At 36.5% G+C, this 20,236-nt stretch overlaps 1 protein-coding gene across 2 annotated transcripts in view; it reads left to right on the top strand.

Annotated features, from left to right (window-relative positions):
- Positions 1-16,316, top strand: part of PSMD14 (proteasome 26S subunit, non-ATPase 14) — a 107,735-nt gene extending 91,419 nt beyond the window's left edge. The window contains exons 10-12 of one of the 2 annotated variants that reach the window (XM_027559469.1): positions 2,667-2,792; positions 13,399-13,461; positions 15,904-16,316. In XM_027559469.1, coding sequence (XP_027415270.1) covers positions 2,667-2,792; positions 13,399-13,461; positions 15,904-16,002 — 288 coding nt within the window. In that variant the 3' untranslated portion in view covers positions 16,003-16,316. The remainder of the gene's footprint in view (positions 1-2,666; positions 2,793-13,398; positions 13,462-15,903) is intronic. The other variant, XM_027559476.1, reaches the window with a different exon arrangement.
- Positions 16,317-20,236: the final 3,920 nt, after the last annotated feature.

The following is a 20,236-nucleotide window of genomic DNA, read 5'->3' as shown; positions in this document are numbered from 1 at the left end:
AAGGGATTCCAGTGCATATGGTGTGTTGGAGGTGGAATAAGAGGGCTCCCTATAATACTTCCTCTTTCAACCAAATCACTTCCATTTTCTGGCTCATTTATATTTTGTGGGGAGCATGTGCCATGTAAGATTTTCTGAAGTTTGATAAACTATGGATTTAAAACTTCTAAGCCACCAATATACTCCCTCAAAGGTCCTAGGTGCTTGAGCATGGTTTTGAGTGAGGTGCTGCAGGGTGCCATTTCTTCCTTGACCTGAGGGGAGACACACAGCTATAAAGCTCTCTTCCATCAGTTTGCTTTTGTTCAAAAGTTCATACCAGCTTTGGTAGATTTAGTTGATAACTGAAAGTACATTTTCAACACTTATTTTAATTTTATATAGACTAGGTACAGGCCATGGGTAAAAAGGGTACCACTCAGACTCAAACTGAAAAATTCATTCAGATACATAAATATATTATAAATATATTGTCCGTCTTATATCTGAGACCCAGCTGTTTGGAAATATCCATCTAATTACATCAGACTTTTTTTCTTCTTTCTTTTATAGTATCCATTCTTGATACTTTAGCTACCATCCTTGATATAAAAAAGCACACATATAAATAATTAATTAATAGTATATTTATGTTCCTAGCGTAGCTCAGTTCAGGTGCTTTCTTAATGTCAAAAACCCCTGCCTTTATTCTTATCCCACCAACTTGTATACTTAACTCCAAGTCTTACCTGAGGGACCCAGTGCGATCGTTGTCCAGGCAGGGTGGGATTATTATTCTGCTCATTGGTTTGCTTTTGAAGCATACAGAAATCCTGTTCTCAGCACTTAATTATAGGTAGCTTTATAACATTGGTATATATAGCTTTATAGCATTTTTAGCTTTATAGCATTCCCTGGGTTGGCAAGATCCCCTGGAGAAGGAAATGGCAACTCACTCCATTATTCTTGCTTGGAGAATTCCATGGACAGAGGAACCTGGTGGGCTACAGTCCATGGGGTTGCAAAGAGCTGGACACAACTGAACGAATAACACTTTCATTTTCTTATAACATTGGTAGTTGCAACTGTACCAAAATTTCCTAAAGATATATTTCTAAAACATTATCCATGGTGAAGATGGGAAGCAATCAAAGAAATTGGGGCTACATGTGCAGGAGTTTTCTAGGTTTTTTCAAATTACTCTTGCCTCCATGAGCCCCAGGGGAGGAATCAGGGAATTTGGAGCTTTTGTGTCTTGGAAGTTCTCATTGGTGATTTTGACTTGCTTGACTAGCTTATTCTTCAGCATAAGGAAAACTTTGTACTGATTTTAGCTGCAAACAGTTCTTTTAAACTAAACTCACTTCTGACTATGTCTTTAGAGCCTCGTGCCCTGTGGATCTCACTTAAAGTATACTGCTTCTAGGACCTACTGTATAGCACAGGGAACTCTGGTTAACGGTATATGACAGCCTGGATGGGAGGGGACTTTGGGGGAGAATGGTTATATGTATACGTATGGCTGAGTCCATTTGCTGTTCCCCTGAAGCTAATAGGTACACCTCAGTACAAAATAAAAAGTTAAATAGAGTATACTGGTTCTCATAGCAAGAAAATATCAATCATTCTGTAGCCACCATTTTTTTGATATTGTGTAATTTTATCATTTAGAAAACTCTTCTTATTCACTGGTAGTCCTCAACTAAATGACATTATTTATAGAATAGGACTTTAAGAAAAACTGTCTTAGGAATTTGAACTTGAAAACTGATGAATTTCCAAGAATATGTATTCAGAACTAGGAGTCCAATTTAAGAAATAATGAGCTAAGGTGTTTAGTTCTGTGATCACTAATAGGATCTGATCCTAGTTTGCTGATGTGATTGCAAACTGGATGAATCTGATTTTTTTTCCCAGTTTTATGACTTTTCATTCTGATATAAAATTTAAATTTAAAAAGTTATAGACAGAATATTAGAATTTGAAGGAAACTTGGAGATTATCTACAAGCCTTCAATTCATAGATAATGTAAACAAAGGCTCAGAAAGACTGACACAAAGTCATTCAGTAAATGGGAGCATTTACCTCCTTATCTCGGTGTTTGAAAGCTGGGCTATATGAACTGTTAGAAATCCTATGCATAGCATAGTAGTTTCATTCATTCAGTATATACTTATTGATTATTTGCTATGATTAGATTATGATCTAGATTCGAGAATCTAGACCTTGGTGATCTTGAATTAAAGTCCTTGCCTTGTTGATTTCTCTTTAGTGAGAGAGAAATGCACTAAACAAGAAAACACAAGTTTCAGCTGTTTATAGTGTTATAAAAATAATAAAACAGATTAAGGAAAGAAAGATGTTTAGGATAGTGTGAAGTGGCTTTTTTATAAGGTGGTGAGAAGTGGCATCTATCTCTAAGGAAGTGAGAAAGGTAAGCGATAGAAGGATAAAGAAAATAGCCTTTGAGGCAGAGGGACAGCAAATGCAAAGGCCATGGGGTTGGAGTATTCCTTAGAGTTTTATTAATATAAATTTAGGAAGATGCTCTTTAGGGTTTATTTAAATTAATAAAATTAAATTTAAATTCATTAATTCCAGAAGTTGTCTGTGAAGTTGTTTTTCAAGACATAAAGGAAATCTCTTCAGTATAGAGGCATAATTAATTTTTCTTTATGTTTTTTAGATGTTATTAAATTTGCATAAGAAGAGTTGGATGGAAGGTTTGACACTTCAGGACTACAGTGAGCACTGTAAACATAATGAATCAGTGGTAAAAGAGATGTTGGAATTAGCAAAAAATTACAATAAGGTAAAAACTTATTTTCAACATTTATTTCTTAATAACCTTTGGAATATGTGCGATTAGCTATTAGGCATTATATAAACAGTTAAAAGCAGAGTGGCCTATTTCTATAGATCAAACAGTAAATATTTTTAGGCTTTACAGGCCATCCCGGCCATCCAGTCTGTTGCAACTACTCAACTCTGCTGTTACAGTGTAAAAGTAGCCACAGACAATAAATACATAAAGGAATGCGTGAAGCTGTGTCTTAGTAAAACATTTACTAAAATTGTCATCCGGCGAGATTTGACCCATGGCCTGTAGTTAGCCAGCCCCAGCCCCGGTTGTAGGCCACGTAAAATGGTCTTTTACATTTGAAATCTTTCCATTGTTCAGAGGACTTTTTCTTGGAAGGGAAGGAAGAACAAGGAGATGTGAACAACAATAGCATTTAATACTTCATAACATGTAACTTGGGATTGGGGGCAGGAGGAGAAGGGGACGACAGGATGAGATGGCTGGATGGCATCACTAACTCGATGGTCGTGAGTCTGGGTGAACTCCAGGAATTGGTGATGGACAGGGAGGCCTGGCGTGCTGCGATTCATAGGGTTGCAAAGAGTCGGACACGACTGAGCGACTGAACTGAACTGAACGTGTAACGTATGAAACTTCCTGTTTTTCATTAAATAAGTATTTACTGAAAACTGGTTAGATGTCAGGCTCTGGGGATATAGTAAGACATAAGACCTATCCTCGTGGAATTTACTTTCTGGCAGAGGAAACAAAAAGTCAACAAATAAACACAACACAATATATTATAATTAGTGCTGTGCAGACAGTAAACAGGATGATATAAAGAAAAAGAGCAAGGGGAGACCACTTCATATGAGAATGTAAGAAAAGTTATAATTCTAAGAATCTCCTAAAAATGTTTATTGTACGCTAAAGTGTATGTGGGGCTTTCCAGGTGGCTCAGTGGTAAAGAATCCACCTGCGAATGTAGGAGACACAGGAGACTTGGATTCGATTCCTGGTTCGGGAAGATTCCCTGGAATAGGAAATGGCAAACCACTCTGGTATTCTTGCCTGGGAAATCTCATGGTCAGAACAGCCTGGCAGGGTACAGTCCATAGGGTTGCAAAGAGTCGGATGTGACTGAAAGACTGATCACATGCACACACACACACAAATATACGTGGTCATGATAATATTTTATTCACAGATTTCTGTTCTTTTACAATTTGAAGCTAGAAGTCCAAAATCAAGGTATTGGGAGGGCCTTACTCCCTGTGTAGCCTCTAGCAGGGGAGGGTCCTTCTTTTTCTTTTCCAGCTTCTGTTGGTCCCCAGGTATTCTTTGGCTTGTGGCAGCATAATTCTAAGCTATAACCAAGGTTTTGATTTCAGTGTATCCATTTAGGGTGGACATGGTTCAACTCATGTTTTTCTACTTTTTTGACAAAAATCCATATAAAGAATAGATTTTACATTTCGACCCAATACATGCAATGTATTTGTATATATGTATATATTACAACAGAAGTAAAGTGAAGTGAAAGTCACTCAGCTGTGTCCGACTCTTTGCAAGCCCATGGGACTATACAGTTCATGGAATTCTCCAGGCCAGAATACTGGAGTGGGTAGCCTTTCCCTTCTCCAGGGATTACAACAGAAGTTCTATGAAACAATATTTACCCTTTTACAAATGATATATTCTATTTTCTTTCTCATCTGACTTGATTTCATTCTGTTTCAGTTATATATATACATATTATGTATATGGACATATAGCTTGTGATCTATTAAAGGATCAAAACCCTGTGATTTGTGAAACATATACATATTGTATGTACAGTGTTATGGTTACAAATATTTATCAAATATCTTCTGTGCAATTTTCAGTGAAAACAGGGATTCTTCATTTTTAGGAAAATAAGAGCAGTAAGAAAAGTTTAGTACCAAAGTACTAGACTATAACTGGTGTGTTTGATAACACCTTAGTATGCAAATTTTCCACAGACCAGCTGCATCAATTTCACTTGTAATCTTGTTAGAAATGCAGGTTCTTTGACCCACTAAATCAGAATCTACATTTTAACAAGATTTCCAAGAAATTTGTATACCCATTCAAGTTAGAACTTAGAGAACACTGCCGTAGAGAAGTCCAGGTGAAGTCCTGTAATTCAAAGCTTTTTCCTTTCAGCTGGGAGAGACTCAGGATGCTGTTTTAGAAAATAATAACATTTGAACTAGACCTTAAAGCATGAGTAAGATTTGGAAATACAAAGAAATGTTACCCCAAGCCAGCTGAATGTCATGAGCAAAGACTTGGAGACAGAATAGGCAAGGGCATCTTTAGGAAGCTGTGTTTGGGTAGAGTACATAAGAAGCATGTACATAAAAGGGTAAATAGTGGGGAATAGAGATTTTTAAATTACTGAAGTCAAGTAACAGTCTGACTAGTTTATTTTTTGATTAGGGGCATGATATACCCAGAACCTGACTTTAGAAACATAATTTAACAAAGGTATAGAAGAAAGTATTTTAAGAGGAGATTTGAAATGGAGATTCTTCTTAGGAGGAACTTCTGTTACCCAAACAAAAGGTAGTAAGTGTCTGTGTGGATTATAGTAGTGGTAGTAGGAACAGAGGTATCAACAGATTAGTAAAATAAAATGTGCCAGTTGGATAGATAAAGTGAAAGAAGAAGGACTCAAAGATGAATTAAAGTTCTCCTGCCTAGGTAACTTGAAGTATGTTAATACTGTTAACATTTCCAATTTAAGCAGAAGTAGAAAGATTGAGCGGCTTTCCTGATAAAGAATCCGCCTGCAGTGCAGGAGGTGCAGGTTTGATCCCTGGGTCGGGAGGATCCCCTGGAGGAGAACATGGCAAAACACTCCAGTATTCTTGCCTGGAGAATCTCATGGACAGAGGAGCCTGGTGGGCTATAAGTCGATAGGGTTGCACAGAGTCAGACACAGCTGAAGCTACTTAGCACACATGCATGCACTGAAAGATTGAGAAAGGATATAAAGAGATTAAACAAGTAAGGAATTCCCTGGCAGTCCATTAGTTAGGATTCCACACTTTAATGGCTGAGGGTACAGGTTTAATCCTTGGTCAGGGAACTAAGATCCCACAAGCCACAGTGTGGCAAAAAAAGAAAAATAGAATGTAAATAAAGCAGTTCACTAAGTGGGACTAAAAATTGACAGCAAGGGCTAGAGCTTTTGGAGACAGTTAAAATTGATATTAGTTGTCACAGCAAAAAAAAAAAATAATAATAATAATTTTTTTCTTTTTAATTTAAAGACATCTTACAAAATACTAGCCAAGAGATAGTGTATAAGATTTGCCGAGAGTTAACAACCAGTCTTTTGAGAGAATGGAGAGCTTTGGAAAAAATGTTGATGGGCCCATACAAGCTAAAATCCAGCAGAATTAGGGTTGGCTTTGAAGAGCATTGCCCTGATTTATATGTAGTGTTCCAGCTAGAAATCTCCATTGGTTCTAGATTATAGGGAAATATATATATAATGTTTCTAGTATATGTTGTAGAGATTAAAGAGAAGAAATCGTTTATCATATTTAAAACAGTTACCTTTTATAAATTAAAAAGTTAAGACTTAAGTTATTATTCAGCAGACTGTAGGAATGGTTTTCATTTCTCTGTAACATTACAAGTTTAAGTAAATTCTTATTGGTATCACTGCCAGGAAATAACCTATTTATGGTTACTGCTGCCCATCCACAGAAGTTTTTCCTATTTTACAGTTTTAAAAAATCTCTGTAGTACTCAAAAACTTGTAAGGTTTGGTTATAAAATGAAAACAATGTGTAAGCTGTGATATGAAGGAGTCCAAATTTGGGGCTGTAATTCCCTCTGTGATTGAAAGAGAATGTGGTGGAGTTTTTAGTAACACTTAAAATATAAAAAGAAAGGCCCATACAACTAGTTCTCATAGTATTCTTTTTAATTGGTTGGCGTTTTAAACTAAGGTAATTATAGTTAGGTGCCAGATAGCTCTGAAAGTGAAAGAAGGTTAGAAAATAATTAAATTTTTTTGTATCAACTTTTTGATTTCAAGTCTGAAGTCCACGCTGAGATTCTGCTTGACTGTTAATTGTTGATTTCTCTATAATTACTGAACTTCAACACCCACAACTCTTTTATTTCAAATCTACTAGTTTATTCATGCCAAGATGCATCAATATTTCAAAACTGATAATATTTGATTAGATATTTGTAAATAAGTATGCCAGAGAAAAAAGGAATTGTAGAAGACATTTTTAAGAATAGCATAAAAACATAAAAATTTACTTTGTTTTCAAACATGTGGCCCTATAAATTCAGAGATTTGATAGTTTACACTTTGGGTAGAAAAACTTAACTGCTTAGTAACCTGAAAGAAAGTTTGGATGCAACTTTTATGTAACATAAAATAAATAATTATATGATTACATTTGGTTTACTAAAGTAGCTGTATTAAATAAAGTCTTGTTTTAACGCTAGTGCAATAAGATAAGAAAAACAATATATAAATATTAGGAAATCAGGCCAGATTATCATTATTTAAGTATGATAAGATATGTTTGCAATCAAACATAGAAATATATGAAACTAAACTAGAATACTATTAGAACTATTATGATTGAGAATTATATAGGTTACAGTAACCATGCAGTTACATATGGTGAAATGAGTTATAAAAGGCAAATCAATTCACAGTAGCATCCAAAATTACAAAATACTTAGGAATAACTACCATAAAAATGTAAATGTATAAATATATATGACTTCTTTGAAATACAGTAAAAAAAGCATTTGTGAATAAATTCTCTTGTTTCTGTAAGGGAAGGCTCAATATTTGTAAAGATGTGGTCAAGCTTCCCAAAGGTTACGTTAGTGTTAGTAAAAATATCAGTGAGCTTTTAAATTGTTGATTAACAGTAAAGTTTGTCTGCAATAAAAATGACATTTATTGAATGCTTGTTAGGAGTACGGCCAGCAGAAAATATTTATACCTATAACGCAGAAAAGGCTAGTAGCCAAAGAGTACATAATAGACACATAGTTCCTACAAAATAATTTTAAAAAACAGTAATAAATTGATAACAAAACTGGAAAACTCACTGACGACAAGTGGCATATAAACATGAAAAAAAGTTCAACTTTATTATAAAGTATTCAAAGAAAAAGTTAATAATACAACTAGTTTCTTTTTTCTTTTCAAATAGAAAAAAGTGGTTTGGGAGAATGTGCCACTAGTGGGAAAATAAAGACTGATATATGACATTTTGAAGGCCATCTCCCATTTTATCTTTCACTTTTAAGTGCACGTTAGCTCTTTAAGCCAACATGTTCTCTTTTTAAGGATTTATTATGAGGAATGAAATTCTATGAGTACTAACTTAAAGAAATATTTAAAACTTGCTCTTATGTATATAAAATGAAATTGTATAGCAATATTAAAAATTCCTGCTATGTGACCTTCCCTCCATTTTCCAGTGATAACCTCTCTATCTCTCATATATCTCAATGTATTATGCTGTTAACAGTGTCACCTCCAAGGTGGACGGTAGGGGAATTTTATACTTCGTGTAAATCCTGGATTTTTTTCAGTTTTTGTACCAAGTATGTTTTAGTTATAACTAAGATTGTGTTAGCTTGAAGTAACAATGGATTAAACAAAATAGGAGTGTATATCTCTTGCAGTTCAAGGCCTTGTGAAACTTTGAAATTACTGCAAACCCAGATATCTCCATCTTTTGCCCCACTTTCCCTGTATTGGCTTTTGTCCTTTGTATTTCCTCATGATTCCTGGTGGCTGCTAAAGCTTTAGCCATCCCATCTGAGTTTCAAGCAACAGAAAGAAATGCAGGGGCAAAAAAGGATACTTCTCAGATAAATCAGTTCCTTTTCAGGGTCCTTTCTATAGGTCCCACACAGCACTTCTGATTATATCTCATTGGCAGAACTTAATCAAGTGGACATACTTTGCTTTGAGAAAGGCTCTATAATACAGTCTTTTATCTGGGAGCATAGCTGTGTTTAATAAAATCAAGGCTATATTACAAAAGAAGGAAAAGACATATGTTGGGTATGTAACTCGTATGTATGTATGTATGTAACTAGTATGTATGTATGTAACTCGTGTGTATGTATGTAACTCGTGTGTATGTATGTATGTAACTAGTATGTATGTATGTAACTAGTAGTAGACTCTGCCACAGAAATTTTTTGTACAACCTAAACCACAGTTTCTATTATGCATACAACACTTGTACGGACACACACATATGCTCTTTATTTTATATGTTTTATATAATTACATTTTAAAGTTGGATTCCTTTTAGCATTTTTAGAAAGAATTTACACTGTTTAGGGTCACTTAATAAATCACAGGTTTGCTTTATTCAGAATGTGTCATTAAAAACTAAGTATTTCCCAAATTGCCATGAATGTTGCTTTGAGGTCTTTGGAGATAGATAGGACTGTATTTAAGTCACAATTTTATTGTGACTTCTTATTGGCTGTGTCCCCATTTCATTGAGTATACTCATTTTTTGTTTATTTCATACTGTATTATAATTTGTGATTTATAGGCAGGTAGAGTAAACCTCAAATGTGACCTTCTTGAAGAACTGTCTTATTTGTAGTGAGTACTTAATAGTTACTTACTAATATATAAAATAATGAAAATTCTACTCTTGAGGATATGCGTGAAATGTACTACAGTGTTATAAGCACTTTCAAAAGGAGAGTTGGAAAATTTATAGTATAAATATTGATGTAATTAACATATAGAAAGAAGATCGTGCCTAATTTCTTTATGTAAAAATGTAGATTAACTATTTCAGTGGAATGTTTTAAGGATTCTGTATATTTCTATGTATATGTTAATGTTTAATTGCCAGTGATTGTAGGAAACCCATTTTTTTGTTCTCCATATTCACACCTGTAATACTTTCTCAGAGAATTTTCTAATTGTTTCATGTTTGTTAATTTTGCTTTCCCAAGTATGTTTTATAAAAGCCATTTCTTTAAACTTACTCTCAATCCTCATAACCCATAATGTGATTTTCAGTTAGTCAATTCATTGACTCTATAAAAATCAAGAATAAAGTAAAATGCCTATGTTACATTCACTGACAGTTATGCAGGGATTGTTTAGTGATGAAATAATATACCATACACGTGATTTTTATAAAGCATGTGCTTAATTGGGAGCATGCCATGTTATAGAGTGAGTACAGCAAACATGTCAAAGGGAAAAAAAGAAGCCCAAGAAATGGGCTTGGGTAGAATGATTGGTTGGTATCATCAACTTAATGGACATGCGTTTGAGCAAACTCTGGGAGATAGTGAAAGCAGGGAAGCCTGGCATGCTCCAGTCCATGGGGTTGCAAAGAATCAGACACGACTTAGTGACTGAACAACAATAAAGTGAAATAAGAGACATGATGTCATAAAAGCAGAGGTTAAAGAATTAAAAAAGAAAAGGGTGTATTAGAAAAGGTCTTCAGAAAGTCCAGGGAAATGGAATCTATTGGAATTCACAAGGTGGAGAGATCCTTAAAATCATATTAATGAAGTGCCAAGGACCCAATCCATGTTTGTCAAAGGGAAAATAAAATGGTCAAGTTTAAAACAGAGGTTTTCCATTTGAGAAATTTGACCATTACCAGAAAAAAGACAGTGAGATTAATGGGTTTGGTAAAAGCCTCTTGAAGATAGGGGGTACATCTAAGGGGATTGTGATAACATAACAGACCAAATTCCAGGAATTTCTTAGAACTGTGCAGACCGTGCATGATGGGATAGCCATCTGGGGGTCTTTGTTGATAAACTGTTAAAAACGTTTCTAGTGTGAATAGCCACAAACATTTTCAGTGCTTTTTTGTTGGTTGAGTAAACCGAAGAGCTCGAATGCAAAAGCAAAATTTGATGCCAAATCACAGAAGTTGCCATAAACACAGAAGTTCCCCTAGTGAGGACATTGCCTGTGCCTGAATTTCATTTGTTTCTGCTGGTACCATTTCTTAATTTTTCCTGGTGACTAGCCAGAATGAAGACAAACTGGTCTTGCCCAGAATGGTAAAGTGATAAAGGTAACTTAGGTAGATGGAGAAAATATTTAGGGGTTTGTTGTGATGATCTAGTCTATCTCAGAATGTAAGAGATGTGCTTACTCTTTTGTCATGGGGGTTTGCAACCTTCGTATATGCCTAAATCTACAGCTGCTCCTCGTTTTCCAGATGGCATCTATGGCTGGGAGTACTTTTTACCATCTGCACTTCTCAGTTTGTGAACTCTCTCTTTTAATTATTGGAAATGGAAAAACTAATTGGTAAAGTGGTTAAATGATATAAAAGATTTTAAAAACTGAGTGAGAGCTTTTTAAATTCTTTTTATTTTTATATTCTGTTTAACCTTTCAAATAGGATCAGTGCTTTATGTGGTTTTTTACTTTCATCTTTGCATGTCTGCCATCTTTGATATTTGCAACACTCCAGAATACTGCATAATAATTGTTTTGTACATGGATTGGTATTTTGAGCCAAATTCCAAAACCCTTACCTCCTTCCAATACTGTAAAGTACTATTGCTGGCATGAGCATGGAACAACTAACACTGAATGGATATAGAGTACAAACTTACGTGAATTGTTCCATTCATCTAATGTTTTCAAATTGGTAAGATACAGTGTCATGATTTGTAAAGGTAATTTAGAAAGACAAACTTTTTATGTGTTGCCAGTGTTTGCATGTATGTAAGACACTAAGATAATGGGAGACACAATTTTGGAGATCCCTGTTTTAACTAGCTGAGAATAATGAGTGACATCTGACTCTGAAAATGAACATATTCTCTGTCTAGGGAATTCTGGATTTGGAGTGTTATTAACTTATTTTCTCTTCTTTCAGTCTTATGAGTCATAAATGTATTTCCTAATGATGTGTTGTAAATAAGGATCCTTTAATAATCAGTAGATAGATACAATACTTATTAACCATCTTCCCTTTAGGCTGGTTCTACTGGGGAATATTCTCCAGATAGTTTGTCCATTTATAAAATTAGATACTTGCCATCTTTGCTCATTTTCAAGTTCTCTGTTTACAAAACTATTAAGAAGGTGTGAAATGCAGCCAAACTTCCCAGTTTATGGGAAATGTCTGATGATTGCATTTCCTACATGTTCATTGTTCACACATGAAGAAATTTGGCAGCTGTGAGATTATTAAGTTTAGAGTATCCAAATCTAACCCTCACTGGGATTTTGGTTTCCTGCTTTCTACCCATATCTTCTCACTGCCCACCCCCCCACTCTTTGTAACCATATAAAGTCCTGGGGTATTATTTCTTAAGATTGATGATACTTAAATTTTCTTCATTTTCCATTTATTAAAATGCTAGGAATAAATCATAGACTAGGAGTTCACCTGATGCAGAGTCCTAGTTCCCCGCAGTGGCATACTCAAAACTGTTCAGAAGGAGGTTCCTTAAACTTAGAATTCTCAATAAAGGGTTTATGCGGTGGTGCCATTATTAGGGTAGTGGGCAAGAGTGGTAGCTAATGTAAATGCTGTAATTATTTCAAAATTATTCTGCTAGAAAATTTATGATCGTACACATAAAAGTTTATAGCTGACTCTGAAAATAGTAGAAAGTGATTTGTTTATATGGTTTGATTGATTTAATTTTTACTTGATTTGGCATTTAATTCAAGTAATTTTTTGGTGTTGAAAACCTCAGGTTACTCTATTTCTTCATGATTATGAAAAATCATGTGGAGAAATGAGAAAATTTTCTGAATACATATTTTACTTTTAGAGATTTAAATATGTGAAAGTATTAAGGGAAGATACTATATGATCTGTTAGGTGTGGATCAAAAGTCAGCAGCAGGTCCTTTGATCCTAAGTGTTTTGCTGTGCTGTGCTTAGTCCCTCAGTCGTGCCTGACTCTTTGTGAACCCATGGACCGCAGCCTGCCAGGCTCCTCTGTCCATGGGATTCTCCAGGCAAGAGTACTGGAGTGGGTTACCATGCCCTCCTCCAGGGGATCTTCCCAAACCAGGGGTTGAACTTGTGTGTCTTATGTCTCCTGCGTTGGTGGATGGGTTCTTAAAACACTAGTGCCACCTGGGAAGCCTCCTAATAGATACTGGGTGTGCATGGGTTTGGCTGACAAGAAAAAGGAGACAAAATAATAGGGAACTGTGGGAGAAACATAGAGAAAGTAGGAAAAGAAGACAAAATAAACTAGTTAGTACCCCAGTGCCACAAGCAGCTGCCTTAGGTTCTTCCTTCTTCCAGTTTAGCCATCCATCAGATAATTCCATAACAGTTTTCAAATGGTTGACACTTCCATTTGGTGATCCAATTTGATATTTTCAGTTTTGGGGGGTTTTTTTTGGACAAATTTCTTAAGTCTGTTTTCAAAATGATGGTGGTGATAGTTTTTATGACCCTGAAGGATTAGCAGAATTGCTTTTTTGCCCAATAAATTGCTTGAACAAAAGATTCTATGAATGAAAATTAATGATTATTATTATCTTTGATTATTTTGCAGTGGGAAAAGCACATTTATAATTTGAAACTCTGTCCTTTGTGTTTCATTCACAGGCTGTAGAAGAAGAAGATAAGATGACCCCTGAACAGCTGGCAATAAAGAATGTTGGCAAGCAGGTGAGGTATACTGTAATAGATTATATGGTCACATAGTAACATGTTCTTGAGAGTTAAAACTATTTTGGAGCCTGTATGATTTTTTTTGTTTCCTGTGTTCACTCTACATTTTTCTTCTGTCATGTAAATGTGATGCTAATTTTAAAGGTCACTGAATTATTTGATGTCAGAGTCTTTTTGCCAGCTATAGAGAAGTAAATCACAAATATATACCCATGAAATACTATTTTTAGTGAAAATAGTAGAAATAAATTAGGAAACTTGCATCCTGAGTTAATTTTCCAAGTATTATTTTTATCTGAAATAATATTATCCTTGAAGATAATAGAATGGTGGGTTTATTTCATACATAGCAGTTTTTAAAATGATATATAATCTGTCAATATGTAGACTTCAATTTATAGGTAATATTCTTGAGAAAGATTAAAGCCCTGTTGAATTTTACTGAGTGAAGAGAAAGGGTTTCAAGTATTTGCTCTTTCACTTTACCAAGATGAAATATATATTTCAGTTCCTATTTTTCTGAAGGTTGGGGGGGAACACACCAACCAATTAAAAGAATCTACAGATTAATTAGACTGTTTTTTAAAGAATGTTGATTACATTTTTTCATTTCATGGAACATGGTTATCATATTGCTGATGTTGGCAGAATCTTGATATTTCAGATGCAAGACACTAAGCTGTCTTTGCTTTCAGCCATCCTACCATATGCTCTGATCCCATCACATCTCACAAGCTATGTAGGTTTGGGCCAGGACCATTCTTGGATGGGAAATCTCTAAGAATCACCCAGCTGCCACAAGAAGTAATGTAGATAACTGCGGGAAGTGTGTTACCAATTTGCTGCAAAACCAGTTACTCCAATAGAGCAGTAGGGGCAAAGGTTCTAACTTAAATATCATGATTGATGAAGTCAAATCCCACTGCATTCTGAATATTATGGTTTAAATAACAGTAGAAACCCTCCAAAACCAAAATGAGATATAATTCGTCTTATTCTTTCATCCAGTATGATACAGTCACCCTTGTTGTCTTTTCCCACTACATATTTTATTCTAATATGTAATATTAGATCACCAACTTGGAACCCAGCATTCAGTAACTATTTCTTGAATAAATAACTCTGATGCTATAGTTTCTTGATATAGATTCAATTTAACAGTTAGCAGCAAATAAAAGGAGTAAATTAAAAGTGAAACTGAAAATATATATAATTGCAAAGTTTAATAATCATCAGAATCATTTTTTAAAATATCGTACTTCACTGGTTTGGCCTACTGCGTGGCAAAGGCAAAACTGGCTATAATGGAATCAGACCAGTGTCTTTTTCTCTCGCCAGTGTTAGACTCATTCACCTAAAATGCCCTAAGGCTTGTTTTTTTTAACTAAAGAAAATTTAATATTATGGTCTGGTTATTTGAAATTATCTGTAGCGTGTTGTGTGTCTGGGTGTTTTAAAGAAATCAACGTATTGAAATTGTAGTTCAGAAAGCAACAGCCAAGAAGTAGTTTCAGTGGTGAACATTTTTTTAAAGTTAGGATTCTTGGTATTTTAGCAATTCATATAAGAAAATAATGCTTTAATTGAGAATTTTTTATTTTGTACAATGTATACCCTTTATATCAAAGCTTTCAAGTTTTTAGCTGAAATATTTCAATCAGCTCAGCCTTAAACATAAATGTATATTAAGCATTTTAATTTAACTTCCTTTATTACAGTGCAACTTTAAGCCTTATTTTTAACTCATATTTCAAATACAGATTTGATCAGGTTTAAATTAATGGATTGTACCTCTATTCTTTTCTGTGATACATTTTTTCAAAATAGCTACATGAAATATTCTTAACATTTTAGAATTGATCCAAATTGTATTTAAATTTTTAAGTTACTAATAGTAACTATTGATCCAAGAGTATTTCTGATTTAAAGTACTATTTGTGAAATATTAAAATCATATAGATATTAAATTAAAATTATAGAGGAAGTGATGAGATTTACATTGAACTCTTGCCTATTGGTATGTGTCTGCTTTGAGCAAAGTACTCTCTCAGACGTTGAATATATGTGAATGGCAGAAAATATACACCTATAATCAGGCTTATACATACATATAAAATGCTCTTAACTTTTTTTATCAGATGATTTCAAACTGTATAGAATTCCTTGTGACTCTTTATATTTCTGCTGCAGTCATAACATTGTGTAAATCAACCTTTCATTTATTTTATCAGCTCCTTAACATTTTAACAGATTTAGTAATCCTGAAAATATAATAGTATATTAGGAAAACAAAATATTAAAATATATATATATACATTTAAGTTTGGTTTTCTTTACCGATTTCATCAGCTACTAAAAAAAAATCTAAGCAATTCGTCTACCAGTAATATGGTTCTTGTTTTTTTTTTTTTCCCTTTCCGTATTCTTTTTTTCTTTTAGGACCCCAAACGTCATTTGGAGGAACATGTGGATGTACTTATGACTTCAAATATTGTCCAGTGTTTAGCAGCTATGTTGGATACTGTTGTATTTAAATAAAGTAATGGAAAAAGCTTTTAGTGATACTTTCAGTGTATAGTCCTCTGTTGTTCCTAATGCTCAAAATCAAGGGACCTCTGAAGGTGTATTTGGTTAAAAATAAGACATCTGGCATCATTTGCAGCACTGTAACACCTTCAGTCTCCATTGTGCAATTACTTCTATTTCTTTAGTCAGGGTCTTTGCAGATTCCAAAGTTGTATAAGAATACATCAAAGTGGACAAATTTTGTTAAGATCCCGTTTAATATTTGAAATCAGTAACACAAATATATTTTGATTGTTGCTTACAAAATAAAATACATTTACAATCTATGTCTCCTGAGGTCTTTTTGGCACTGGGTGGAATTGATAGAATAACATTTGACAGTGCTCTAGAAATCTCACACAACGATATGTTTCCCTTTGCAATTTAAGGTAACACAAAACATCAGTATGATAACAAAACTTCACAAATGTAAAATGCCTGCCATTAATGAGTGGCTACCTCATTAGTGAGTCACCCAGAAAAATGTTGACATATTAAAAGTATTTGTCACAAGTTAATATTGTATACTCAATATCTTGTTAACACATTATACTTCCAGTATTTCAGATAAGTAATATAAGAAGAAAAGGGAGGCAATTTAAATTTAGACTTCTGTGATTTTCTTTTTAAAGGGTACATTCCACCAACAGTGTTGAAATTGGGAGTTAGTTGCTTGCTGCATACTTCACTAGACTTTAGCTGAGACCGCTGTAGAAGGTGTGTAATGTCTTCAAGCAAAATGAGAAATGGAGCCATAATGTTAATTAATATCTTGAGTACATAAGCAATAAGTTTGTCATTGTTTTCTCTCATCTTAAATTAACTGAGAAAGACCCAGTTTCCTGATAAAGACAAAAATTTGACTAATGGCAGTTTTCAGAGATATTTCATCCTGTTTCTAACTTGATGTACATAAGTAATTGTTCTCATTAGTATTCATTCATGGGACAGTACCCTACCAGGGCCTCCAAGAAATGTGCAAAAAGTATGGAGACAAATAACATTTAATTCTGTCTCTCCCTTTGTGAAAATATGGTAAAAATGTTTCTAAGGCTTCATTAAAGGGGAGTTTACTTGGGGATTTAGAATTGAGACTTAGCCTCTGCTAGAGGTGGTATGAATAATATGATGAACCAAATTACTGTCCTATTTAAATAATCCTAGGCTTTCCTTGGTAGCCTAATGAAAAGTTGCTAGAAACTTAAGTGGAAGTGGCTTAAACTCCCAATATGTTTCACAGCCTCATTTTTGGTGGAATGAGAGGTGTTTTGAGCATTTCTTGATTGTCCTGTGGTTTCTTCTTTTAAAGACAGTGATGGTATATTTTATGTAGGATATGTAATATGTATTAATTGTTGGGATTATAACAGCCAACCATTTACAATTAAAATATAAGAGTTGAAGTTAGTAGAAGTTTTCCTTTTGCCTGTTTTAAACTTGTGTGCAAGCTGGGTTTTTTTTTCATACATTATTTTCCCCCATACATAAATAAGGTTCTGTGACTTCTTGCACAGATACTGTTCATGAGAGCTAGTAAAGATTTTTTTGGTACAATATGCGCTCAGAAGAAGGTCTGAGTAATCGAAGGGTTGTTCTCAACATTCCATTTGAAACTTTTTTTTCTTTGTCTTTCACTTTAGTCCCCTGAAAAATAGCTCCTGAGTGAATAAAACGACTGAGAAGGCTTATACAAGGCCTGCCTTTTGTTCTTGCTTGATCACCTCATCTTCCTGGACTTCCCACAGTCACATCTCACGTTCTCCCACTTGGTTCATGTTGGAGACGTTCCCAATTTCAAAATCCCTTCTAGCAAAAAACCTAAATTTTTATAGGTTTGGAGTCCATCAAAAGGATGCCCAAAGAAGAGGCTCTGTGAACACTTTTGTCTTGGAGTGCACAGCTATTTTAGCTAGCAGCAGCAGCCTGATAGCCTAGGTGGGCATTGAAACAACTTATTTAACCACAGGCTCTATAAGCCACTTCAGGTGTGTGTGTACATGTGTGCTTATATGAGCACATTTATGGATTTTGCTGCACTAGAACCAAAACTTGCCTCACATGTCCTGCCTTCCTCTTAGACTAGTATGGGGGCATGAAAAACTCCAGCCTCACTATTCAGTGTGATCTGCTTGAACCAGGAGCACCTGAGTCTTCTGGGAGTTCATCATACATACAGACCTACTGAATCAGAATCCAGAATCCTGGTGTGGGTCATATGCATATTTAAAGTTTGGGAAGCCCAGCTCTACAGAAGTATGAGTCAAGAGCAGATGTGCTGATCTTGAGAAAAACCTTAGTTTTCCTTCTTGAGCATGCATATTAAAGGCATAAACCTGTATTGAGGAATCACTGAATGAATCCTGATTATCTGAGTGAGTGTTCCTGTTTATCTTCCAATCCAATGCCTTAAAAACTGAGCGAGGTGTACTCTCCCTCTTCTGAACTTTAACATGTCATTTTAGCATTCTTCATTTTAAAAAAAGCCAACTCAGGGTACTAGGAATAAAAAAAACCTGACAAAGAGCCCAGGTAGAGTCTCTGCTTTTTTGCTACACACTTAAGGCTCTGTCCCACTGAGGGAGTGGGAGGTGGGCAACCTTGGAAACAGTGGAAAGAAAGGCATTCAGGGACAAAGAAGTTAATGAAAGGAAAGCAACAGTAGGCCAAACAGGGCAAAAGGGAAAAAAAAGCATCAATAATGTCATAGCCACGGTCCCTTCCCCCACCTCCCAACACCTTAGTAATTAAGCCCCTGCTTGTTTATGAAGCTTTTTAAAGGAAAATGGGGTCTGGCTGTATTTTTCTCCCAGAAAACTATATCGGCTTGAGTCTGGGACATCTGGTCATCAACCCTTCCAGCCCTGGGCCGCCCGCGTCGGACCTTGCTTGCGGCGCCGTGGTGGAGGCCACAGCTGATGCCCTCTGCGGCCGAGGCGCCCCAACCGCCACCGGGGCGCAGTCCGGGCTGGACGCTGACCGCTGGGCCCACCCAGGCGGCGCTCTCCAAATGCTCCCGCGTAGGCACAGGTCGAGTCTGGAAACCCCTCGCTATCAAGGCAGGACACACCCAGTGTCCTGGGCGCCCTTTCCCCCCGGGAGCGGCGGGGGCGAGGGGAAGGCAGATACACTCTTAGAAGAAGGCATGAGCTCCACCGGGCGGAGGCGCCCAGGCCAAGCCTCCGGCACAGAAAGAGTGTGTCCCCCTGGGGTACGCGCCAGCCTCCGCGCTCCCCGGGTATCCGGGCGGCTCCCCCTCGCGATCGCCTGGGTGCTAGGGAGCCTACTCTCGGGCCGCTTAGAGACCTTAGACAATGGAGCCGGAGCAAGGCGGCTGGCCTAGGGCCGAGCGCCGAGCGCCGAGCGCGGGGGTGGCTTCTCCCGCCGCCGGCCCCCGCGGTGCCCCGCCTGGAGCCGGCCCGCCAGCCAGCACGCGGGGTCGAGCCGAGCTCCGGCGCTGCGCTCCTCCTCCTGGTTCCCGCGCGGCTCGGCCGTCCCGGGAAAGCCACAGGAGGGCGGGCTGGCGGGTGCCCGCCACGCGAAGCAGCTTTGGGCGGTGAACCCTCTGCTGCTCTTGGCTCTCTGGTTCGGGCGGAGACTGAGTTGCTCCGTGGAACCAGTACCAGGAGATCTCTTCTTACACCTCGGGGTTGCTTTGGGCTTCGTGCTATCTATTTGTGCCAACATCCTTTTAAACTGGTTCTTTTCTCTATCCCTCTTTAAATTCTTTCTCATTTTAAAATTATTGGCATGGATTCTTTTTCTCTCCTCCAGATTATATAAACATTACACACACACACACACACACACACACACACACACACACACACACACACACACACGAGTCTTCCATAAAGATCACTGCGTTGACACCACTTCCACTCTGTCTCCCCAGATCAGCGCTTCTAGCGAACCGATTTGCGCGAGGATTCGGCCCTCTCTTTTCCTGGCGAGGCTTTTGAACCTGTCGCCAAGGCCGTACCTCGGAGAGAAGGAAGTGCAGTGGGACGTGAGGGATGCATGGCGCCTGCCCCCAGTTAGATGCTCTTCAGATAATCTGCGACCAAGCTCGCTGATTAAATATTTAAGAAAGACCTCGTAAACATCACTGCAAATACATTAAGGCACTTCAACCCGACAGCTTATGATTATTTCAAAACTTAAAAAGGAGATCATTGATTGTCACTGTTTCTGTGCTCAACCAAGAAAC

The sequence above is a fragment of the Bos indicus x Bos taurus genome, chromosome 2, assembly GCF_003369695.1.
Source record: "Bos indicus x Bos taurus breed Angus x Brahman F1 hybrid chromosome 2, Bos_hybrid_MaternalHap_v2.0, whole genome shotgun sequence".
Classification (NCBI taxonomy): Eukaryota; Metazoa; Chordata; class Mammalia; order Artiodactyla; family Bovidae; genus Bos; species Bos indicus x Bos taurus.
This window is presented reverse-complemented; position numbering and strand designations above follow the sequence as displayed.